Source organism: Alexandromys fortis, unplaced genomic scaffold (assembly GCF_014885135.2).
Source record: "Alexandromys fortis isolate MF-2015 unplaced genomic scaffold, M_Fortis_MF-2015_v1.1 scaffold_15, whole genome shotgun sequence".
NCBI lineage: Eukaryota > Metazoa > Chordata > Mammalia > Rodentia > Cricetidae > Alexandromys > Alexandromys fortis.
In genome coordinates, this window is record NW_026067911.1 from 3,131,630 (window position 1) to 3,142,159 (window position 10,530).

At 44.4% G+C, this 10,530-nt stretch overlaps 1 protein-coding gene across 1 annotated transcript in view; it reads right to left on the reverse strand.

The window, feature by feature from the left end:
* Positions 1 to 3,181: 3,181 nt before the first annotated feature.
* Ndufb5 (NADH:ubiquinone oxidoreductase subunit B5) overlaps positions 3,182 to 10,530 on the reverse strand; it is a 13,206-nt gene continuing 5,857 nt past the window's right edge. Inside the window, exons 2-6 of the mRNA XM_050138384.1 lie at positions 9,659 to 9,747; positions 8,367 to 8,433; positions 6,382 to 6,443; positions 5,502 to 5,608; positions 3,182 to 3,378 (exon numbers count right to left, since the gene is read on the reverse strand). Of these exons, the coding sequence (XP_049994341.1) occupies positions 3,258 to 3,378; positions 5,502 to 5,608; positions 6,382 to 6,443; positions 8,367 to 8,433; positions 9,659 to 9,747 (446 nt within the window). The 3' untranslated portion in view covers positions 3,182 to 3,257. The remainder of the gene's footprint in view (positions 3,379 to 5,501; positions 5,609 to 6,381; positions 6,444 to 8,366; positions 8,434 to 9,658; positions 9,748 to 10,530) is intronic.

Here is a 10,530-nt window from a genome sequence, read left to right on the forward strand (position 1 = left end):
AGGAACATAAACATTGATCACGTTATTCACATAGTCCTTCTTATTACAAGTCTGCAGTCTAGACAGAGAACTACCCAAACTACCCCTAGTCACTGAAGTCCTGTCTCTGAACCCCGTAAGGGGTCGCCACAGTGAGTGTCCTCACTCAGATGGCAGGCTGTCAGTCTCAGCAGTGCATCTGACCTGAACTGCCACCTTGTTTTGAATGAAGTCCCCTTGCTGCTTTTGAAACTGTATACCCTTACATCAGTCCTTTGAACAAGAGGCCAAGAACCTGGACACAGGCAGCCCAGACCTGACCACTGCGTTTCACACGTCAGCCAGGAGGCGAGAAAACATTCTTTCCTGTCTCACTAAGAAATACCCTCACTGTGGTCTAGTCCTTTTTCATGCCAATGTCTGTGGTGACAGTTGGCCCAACTAGTCAGCTTTGTCAGAGCTGTCAGTCCATTTAATTGACCCAAGCCATTTCGCGGGAGTTGTTTTTTATCTTTATGTGTTGTGTCCTGAGAAGGAACTTCATGACAATCATTAATGCCCTAAAAATAAATAACCTATGTGCTGTTCCTGACATATGCCTAATTTCTCTCAGTGTACGTGTGAAAATATAAACACTTGGGGATGATTTTTTTTTTTAAATTACTATGTGTGTTTGAGTGCCAGCCTGTGCATGACATGGCACTCACACAAAGGCCAGAAAACACTTTCAGGAGCCAATCACCTCCTTCCATTGTGGGATCCAGGAGTCAAACACGGGTTGTTAGAATTACACAGCACTTTCCACCCTCTGAGTTGTCTTGACAAGAGCATTATCCCACAACATCCAGGGATGATTTTTAATTTTTTTTTACATTTGCATGTGTGTATGTGTATGTATGTCACAGCATGCATGTAGAGGTCAGAGGGCAATTTGCAGAAGTGTGTTTTCTTCAACCACAAGCCTGAGAATGCTTATAAGGAGACCAGAGGCTGATTGATCAATCGATCTCATCTATCTATCTATCTATCTATCTATCTATCTATCTATCTATCTATCTATCTATCTATCTATCATCTATCATCTGTCTATCTCTGCAGAGCTGAGAAGTAGATGTAGGGCTTTACTGTATCTTCTTTTTTCTTTTTTTTAAAGATTTATTTATTATGTATACAGTGTTCAGCCTCCATGTATGCCTGCAGGCCCGAAGAGGGCACCAGATCTCATTACAGATGGTTGCGAGCCACCATGTGGTTGCTGGGAATTGAACTCAGGACCTCCGGAAGAGCAGTCAGTGCTCTTAACCTCTGAGCCATCTCTCCAGCCCCTGTATCTTATTTTTTCAAAGTCTAACACTGAACCTAGAGTTTGATGATTGGCTAGAAGCTAGACTGTCTGGCCAGTGAGCCACCAGGATCTTCTTATAATCCCAGCTTCTCAGTGCTGGGATTACAGACATACTCCGCTACAAATGCATGCCAGTAGTTAGTTATAAAATAAAAGGCAAAATAAATGGAGAAAGGGCCTCATTGAACGAAGTTTGTACATCCAAGGGAAAGGGGCTTACAAGACAGATATGTCCCAGGTGCAGAGAGGTGCTTCCTTCCTATGGCTGGTGTGTGAACCCAGGGTCTTTAGTAGGCTAAACACACACTTCCTCTGAGCCATGTCTTCAGTCTTCAGCATGTTCTTACTTTTAGAATACTTTTAGAAGGTTGATGTCGGGCTGAGGATTTGGGAAGGTGACAGAGTGCTGGCCCAGCACACATGAAGCCCTGGTTTGGCCTCTAGTACTACCACCAAAAAACACCCCAAAAGAATAACTTTTATCTTATGTGACTTATTCAACTTTTCAAAGCCCAATATCATAAATTTAAGTAAGGATAATGGCGTGTGTATTGTGTAAACATGGTTAAGAAGTTAGATAAAATATGGTGAGTTCTTATTTGTTACATAGTAGACTTAGTGACAGCTACTTCTAATAGGATTGTATTCTTCCTGTGCCAAGCTTTCCTTGTATTCATAGAATATAAGGAATGACATACGCCTCATCGTATTAGCAGGATGGCACAATGAAATCTGCTACTGAGGTTGGGAGGCAGCGCTGAGAGGAGTGGAGGGAGGGGAAACTGAGGTCAGGATGTGTTGTATGAAAGAATGATGGTGATGATTATGCCTCTAGATCCCACATGTCAAGGGCCTGCCCCTTCTTTCCTATTTCCCCTACAATATGGTTTGCATGTGCGGGACCTGGAGACCATACGTCCTCCTCTCAGCCAGCGTGAGATGGTAATCTGACAGCATAGGGAACCCTCACAACCAAACTTCGGGGTAATGGGGTGTGGCCACCTCTTCTGGGGAAACAAGGAACTACAAGCACACCAGAAGACCTTGGTGCAGGCAGCAGGGCAAGTGGGCCTAGGACTTTGCAGCTCCTCTGCTCATGTAGGCAGTAAGACAGCTTCCTATTGGCCAAGGACAGCGCCTGGAGAACCTGACTATACAATCCGAGTTCACTTCACTGTCATGAAGAATGGTGACAAATGCAAAGAGAGAGCATGTCCTGAGTGTAAAGATAAAAACCCTGGGAAGGAAAAAGGAAACGTTGAGCATGTCTGAAGTCTCTACTCCTTGCCTGTGAAACAGAAGAGGACTCAACATGGCGATTCTGGAAAGAGGCAGAGCTTCGGTGCCATGGTCAGCAGGCAGAGAAGGCTTGGTGATCACAGCCCTGCAGGTTCACTCACACCTCATGAGTTCTGGAGACCACACCCAGGGCTTCCCGTGTGCAGCATTTACAGAACAGAGCGCTAAGAAAGTCTAGTGACTGTGGTCGTGTGCATCTGCATCTGCGTCTGTGTCTGTGGTTCTAAAAAGAGTGGTCTACACCCCCAAGACAAAGCAAGATGTCACATCACACACTGTAAGACTAGTCTGCTAAAGTCTGTTTATTATGGCGCTAACATTTTTATGCAGTTGGTCCAGTATTCCAAGTAGTCCTGAATAACCACCATCTGCAGTGCAGTACACAGACAACTGCAGGTCCTGAACATTCCCAGGACCGCTGCACTCCACCTGCCAGACAACAGTGCCCCAGATCTCCAGTTCTTATTACCACCCCATAAATCTCCACAGATGAAGCTGAAAAGCCCACATGGAACACAACACCTGAACCACACGAAGAAACATCCAAGGAAGGCGGTGTGCACCAGAGCAAAAGTACAGAATATTTATTCATTTCTTTCTACTAGAAAGAACATGCTGTTCTTAGACAAATGGATCAGTTGTCAGGAGTTGCTTTTGGAGAATGATCAATGAATTCCTTCTCAAGGGTTGGGATCTGAAACCAGGGCCCGTCACCCCGGGACCGCATCAGTCTTCGAACTTCCTGCTCCTTTAACCTGAAACAAAGGGAATAGGAAGAGTGAGCGTGAGCATGGACACAGGCAGGTGCAGCCACTACTGCAGTCAGCACAAGGCTCACAAAACAAAACAGAACCGCCACAGCACACAGTTACACACAGCTGACCATCCATGCTCCTGTCCACAACAGTCGAGATATGGAAGCAGCCTAGCGGTCCATCGACAGATGAATGTGGCTCATGTGCACAATGGAGTTCTATTCAGTCACAAAGAAAAATGCAATCGTGCCATATGCAGAAAAACCCAGGAAGCTGGAGATCATCGTGTTAAATGGCAAAGCCAGATGAGCATACTGTGTTTGGATTCCTAGGTGGAATCCAGACTTCATACACACTGATGTATACAGATTATGCAGATATATACAGGCTATCAAGGCAGATGGAAAACTATTGGGGGCAGCATGGGGCCCGTGGGAGGGAGGAAGGAGGACAGGAAGAGATCAACAGGAAAAAGGAGAGCAGATAAGAGAAGGTAAATGGAAGGTGAAGATGATTAACATACAATGAAATGTGTTTATGATGATGCCATCAGGGAAGCCATTATTTCATACACTAAAAAATTAATAAAAAAGAAAATGGTCCAACAATCCCAGCTACAGATTTAATCACTCATTGTACACGTGAGAGTCTGGCAGACATCCCCTACACCTCTACCAAGTCAGGCACTCCTGACTTTGCCCATGTCACGTCTACAGTAAAAGCCTCACTTATACTGATCAGGGCTCCCCCACAGGCCCTGCCCCATGGCTGTGTGACAATGCTTGTCTGTCTTCCCAGAATGCCTACCAATGTGAGAGTCCTGTGCTGTGGGTGATATGCCCCTGTCGTGGAGGGCCTGCTGTCTCTGCTATCACTGTTAGGAAAGGCAACTTCTCCACAGGAAGTGGAGTCTCTCTCACCGGCATCTGAGTGGCCTACATGTGACATTCAGTTGTTAAATCAGAAGGGGAAAATCAGAGCCAAAAAAACATCCTCAACTCAGCGCCAAACTCAGCCTTCTTGAATTGGGTGACCTGGACTACACAAGAAGCCTTCCCTACAATACATCCAAGGCCACCCCTTCACTATCAACCCTTGACCCTCCGAAATACACAAATTAATCTTTTTATGACCAGAAATGGGCAACTGCAAAATCACTTCCTAGGCATTACCTACCTTTCTAACCATGAGATTATAGACTCTGTGCCTGTGACCTGAAGAGCTTACTTACTTAACATTTTATAAACAACTATATTCAATCCTTCTTTTCCCTACTCTTCTAAATATAATTAAACAAATGGGTAACTATTGTAATTAAAGAAAGAGTTCATAAATTTGAGGAGGGGAGGGGGAGAGTTTGAAGAACCAGAAATGATGCAAATATAGTACTCATGTAGAAAGTTCTTATAAAAATAAGAAAAATTAAGTAACAAAACAAAAAGTAAGATACAGCCAAAAACCAAAATAACAAAACTCCCAAGGCTGAGGAAATGGCTCAGTCAGGAAAGAGCTGGCCTTGCAAGGATGTGATTTCACTCTCAAAACCTATGTAAAATATCTGGGCTCATATTCCAATGCTGAGGAGGCAGAAACAGATCCTGGAGGTGCTAGCCAACTGCACTGATGTAACCTCAGACGAGCATTTCCTCTAGAGACAGCCCCAAAAGGGTCGCATATGGTAGTTTCTAATCGCCATATTACAGGGCAGTTTCTATGACTTCTATGACATGTACAGTGGGTGCTGTGTGCACAGAGTAGCTTATTCAGAGTCCTTTCCAGGGCTGGAGAGACAGCTGCTGCCTCACATCTGCTGGCTCACAAAGGCCTGCAACTCTAGCTCCAGAAGATCTGATGCCCTCTTGTGGCCTCCCAGGGCCTGCACACATGTGATGAACACACAAACATATACCCATAACTATCAGAGAGAGAGAGAGAGAGAGAGAGAGAGAGAGAGAGAGAGAGAGAGAGAGAGAGAGAGAGAGAGAGAGAGAGAGAGAGAGAGAGGACATTCCTTTCAATATGAGCCAGCATCTCCCCAGTGGCCAACGCAGGACTCCCTCCCACCAGGCACGCCTTCTCCCCAGCCTCATGATTTAGTAATCCTTCCCAGCCCTTTCTCCTACCTCAATTCAGCCTTTTCAGACTCAATCTGGAGGATAGCCATGGTTTTTTCATAATTCTTTTCGGGACAATCATAGAAAGTTCGGACAATCCATCTTGATATTGGGTGCTAAGGGAAAATTTGTTTAGAATCAATTACCTTCTGAAGGAAGTTTGCTTTTCTGGCTGACTGCTGTTTATGTCAACAACTTTCACACGTGTTACATCATGTCCACCACTAGGTTCACACTCTTGCCCCACGTCTGAGATAAGCACCAAGGTGACAGCATTTGATCAGTCTGCTTCAGTCTGAGCCATGTGCTCCCTTCACACTGCACTTGGGGCTGCAGCTTAAGAACAGGGCAGGGCAGGGGACAGACCAGAGGCTACTGATCCAAATGCAAACATCTTTCCACCAGACTGCATAAATAAGCAGATTTAATTTAGCCTATAAGGCTTAACATAATTTTTTAATGAAAAGGTACCAAGAATCTTTACTTACAAAAAAATTAAAAAATATTGTGGGTGAGGAAAGTGGCTCAACAGTTTAGATCACTTGCTGCTCTTACAGAGGATCTGAGTTCAATTCCCAGCATCCACATAGTGGCTCATAGCCATCAGTAACTCCAGGTTACTCCTCAGGTACCAAGCACACATAGTGGCTCACAGCCATCAGTAACACCGGGTTACCCCTCAGGTACCAAGCACACATGTGGAGCACATTCATATATTTAGGCAAAACACCCAATCATATAAAATAAATCTAAAAAAGAATTCTTAAGTTTAAAATGCACCATATACTTGATGTAAAAAACTGAAAACCTATATCATAACTGCCTAATTAAGACATTTACCACAACATTAATAAGCTATCCAATAAGAATTCTAAGGAGCTATACAAACCTTGTAATACTCCCAGTGTTCTGGGATGTAGCCTTCTGGGATTTCTGCAAGTTCAGCTTCACCTAGTGAGAGAAAATGATGATGACCCCAGGCTAGCACTGACGGCCACCAGTTCCACACCAGCTCTTCACGCAGTCAGCAGCCAGCTTCTCATGGTTCCACGGGCTGCTTCCTCTAATGTGCTAATTCATGGGGAAGATCAGTCCCCTTGGGAGGGGCTTCTATCCATCTTCTAAGTGTAAGACGGGACCTCCAACACCTCAGCAGAGCCTCCCATTTTGTTCTTATATAACGAGACATAATAAAGGACACACTGTTTGTTTTTACTTTTTGCTCCTCTGTAAATCTACCAGACAGAATATTCTAAGATTCAAAATAATTCAGTGATGTGGGGTTCCCCTCTGTATGCTGTGAATACCATTGGTTAACAAAGAAGCTCCTTTGGGCCTATTGCAATACAGAATAGGGAAAGGGGGGAATTCCAAGCAGAAATAGAAGAGAAAAGAAGGCAGACTCAGAGAGAAGCCATGTAGCTGCTGCAGTAGACGGACACCAGATAGAACCTTACCAGTAGGCCATAACCACATGGTGATACACAGATTAATAGAAATGGGTTAATTTAAGATATAAGAGCTAGCTAGAAATACGCTTAAACAATTGTCCAGACAGTATTGTAATTAATACATTTTCTGTGTGATTATTTCAGGTCTGGGCAACTCGAAAACAAAAGAGCAGCCTCTTCCTACAATTCAGCACTTTAAGATACTGCTCAGAAGACCTTTAGTGTGTATTCGATGTCAGAGACTCAGTCAGTCAGTGCCTGTCTCTGTCTGTCTGTCTCTTTCACTCTCTTCCCCACTGTTACTCTATTTCCCTGATCCAGCTTGTCAAGGCTGATTCTGGAAAAGGAAAAGTAGTGGTTTGAATAAGAATGCCCCCCACCATGCCATCTATTTGAATGCTTCATCACCAGGGAGCAGAACTGTTGAAAGGATTAGGAGGATAAGGAGGTGTGGCCTTGTTAGAGGAAGTGTATCATGGAGGCTGGAGTCCACACCAGACACAGCTTCTCTTTCTGCTTATGGATCAGGACGTAGCTCTCTCAACTACTGCTCCAGCAGCATGTATGCCCCCATGTCCCCACCATGATAATGAGTTAAACCTCCAAAATTGTAAACAAGCCTTCAATTCAATGTTTCTTTTCTAAGAGTGGCCATGGTGTTGCTTCACAGCAACAGAACAGTGGCTGGACAAGGGAGAAGGAAGATGAGGCTTCAGAAGCCACCTCCTCTGTAGAAGTGTGATGAGCAATTCCCCTCTGTATGCTGTGGATACCATTGGTTAATAAAAAACTGCTTTGAGCCTATAGCAGAGCAGGGCAGAACAGAGGTAGGTGAGGAAAACTAAACTGAATGTTGGGAGAAGGAAGGCAGAGTCAGAAGCCATGAGCCCCACCAGAGACAGATGCCAGAACTTAACCTGGTAAGCCACAGCCACGTGGCGATACACAGACTAATAGAGATGGGTTAAATTAAAATATAAGAGTTAGCTAGAAATATGCTTAAGGTATTGGCCAAACAGTATTGCAAATAATGTGGTTTCTGTGTGATTTCAGGTCTGAGCTGCCAGGTGGCTGGGAAACAAACAAGTGGCCTCCACACAACAGAAATGTCCCCACAGGCTCACGCACTATTTTAACAGTCCCAGAGCTGGAGAGATGAACTAGTGACTAAGAGCAATCTCTAAAGGTCAAGACCGCCCTGGTCCCAGCAAGCTTCCCCTGCTTCCTGGTGCCTTTCCACTCCAGCATCCACCTCATGGCAGACCAGTGTCTCTCTGAAACCATGACAAAATGAACCTTCCTTCCTTACACTGTCTGTGACAAATGTAACTAATGGAAATGTTCATAATTTCCTTTTTAAAAACTTGTGTATATGTTTACAAATGTTATCAATTCGTGGAGTGAGCCTAGATGATGTACTTACCAATAAATATATTCACCAGCGTTATGCCAATCAGAACTGGAACCCCAGTCAACATAAGGTAGAATCTCTATGAGGAAAAAGAAAACAGTTTCTCATGATCTTTGCTACTTCTCACACTGAAATTATCCTCATTCAATTTCCTTAATATCCTTACTAAAGAAACATGTCAATTTGAGAATCAGAATCACTGATTTCTGTTACTTTTCTCTCTCTGATTTAGTTATTAAACACAACTATTTAGTACAATATGTGAAATGACTTTTGACTTCTTGGTTAAAGCAATGCAAATAAAGAACACTCTGTCTGAGCCGGGCGGTGGTGGTGGCACACACCTTTAATCCCAGCACTCTGGAGGCAGAGGCAGGCAGATCTCTGTGAGTTCGAGGCCAGCCTGGTCTACACTAACTAGTTCCAGGACAGGTACCTAAACTACAGAGAAACCTGGTCTCAAAAATCAAAAAAAAAAAAAAAAAAAAAACCAACAACATTCTGTATTGGGACGAAGTATGGAAACAGTAGCATTTCAGCCACTTAATGTCACTGGAGTCATGGTAATGTCATTGGTCATGGTAAGAAGACACTCATGCCCATGATAGCACACACCTGGGGACCCAGCATTGAGGAGGTGGAGGCAGGAGGAACAGGAGTTGAGTCAGCCTTGGCTACATAGCGAGTTTGAGGCCAGTCTGGGATAACACAAGGTCCTGTGTCAATTTTTAAAAAGAGGACTAAGAAGAAGCAGTGAGAGCAGTGGGGAGGGGGAGTCTCGGGCAGCGGGCGTCCATGGATGAGCATTTCAGGGCAGTGAGAGTCCAAACAAGCCTCCATTTGTAAGCCTCTGGTTGCTACTTCTTTGAGACGATGAGATACACACAAGTAGCATTCTAAATAAGCGGGATTATTTGCGCTACTGCTATACTAAGAATATTCCCTTAAAAATCAGTACTCATATAGCATAAATTTCTTTTAAAAATCACACCCTAAAATAGAGGTGCTTCACTAGAAATCTTCCAGGGGGTCTTGTGCAGATTTATTTTATACTTGAAGAGGAAACACACTTGGGACTTCAGACCCCATCCCCAGCAGCAGGAATGGCTGGCACTTGGTCTGCAGTCAACATGAACCCTTGCTTTGAAAAGGTTCTAATTAACTTTTTAAAATGTAGCAGCAAATCAAGACTTCACTACACAATCTCAGCATCCCGAGGGAAAATAGTGATTTTAAAATGAAAGACGTCTCCGAAATGGAACCACCCCCCAAACATTCTGCAGTTAAGAACATTTTCAACTTACCAGTAACCTCAAGAAGCGACTGTCATAGTATGAAGTAGGCTTGATGACAAACAGTCTTTTGCCATGGTCCCCACTGTGCCGCACAGGAGCTGGAAATGTGAGACTGTTTAACAGGGCTCGTGCAGGGGGTGGGCAGAGGAGACCCTGGACTCTGTGAGTAAATATGCTTTGCTTGCACATCAGAATGGGTAGGGCACACTGCAAAGACTGACTGGCTACTCCCAAAGACAGCTCCTGCTGCTGCTGCTATTTTCTTCTCCTTTCTAGCAGTAACAGGTGAAGCCTGGACAGGACTGGCAGTGTTTACTCCAATCTTCAGCAGAAACTTGATTATTACAGACTACACACTCTATCGTGTGTGTGTGTGTGTGTGTGTGTGTGTGTGTGTGTGTGTGTTGGGTGTGTGTTAGGCTAAACTCAGGGTCTTGCATATGTCAGTCAGGTATTTCACCAAGCTATACCTCATCCATCATATCGTGACAAAATCCATTTGTAAGTGATCTCTGACTAAGACTATCCTCCTCCTCAAATCAAAGATTTGGAAAGATTTCAGCCTTGGTGGAGATAAGTGGAGGCAGAGTGTGCCTCCTGAATTCCTTCCCTGCTCTTGTCCCATGGAGACTGACAAGACGCCATTAAGCCCAGAAGGACCACTGTTATTCAGAGGGGATGGCTATGCTTCTGCTCAGATTCCCACTGAAGCAACTGCACCCATCACAGCAAAGGAAACCCAAAAATGAACCCACCTGAAATTCCTAGATGGCGATACTAAGAAGATGTAAGATGTAGGAAAGAACGGTACCCTTTATTCATGTTCAATGGCAAGAACTGCTCCCCCCCACTCCCCCCCCCGTCCCCGTCCCCGCCCCCCC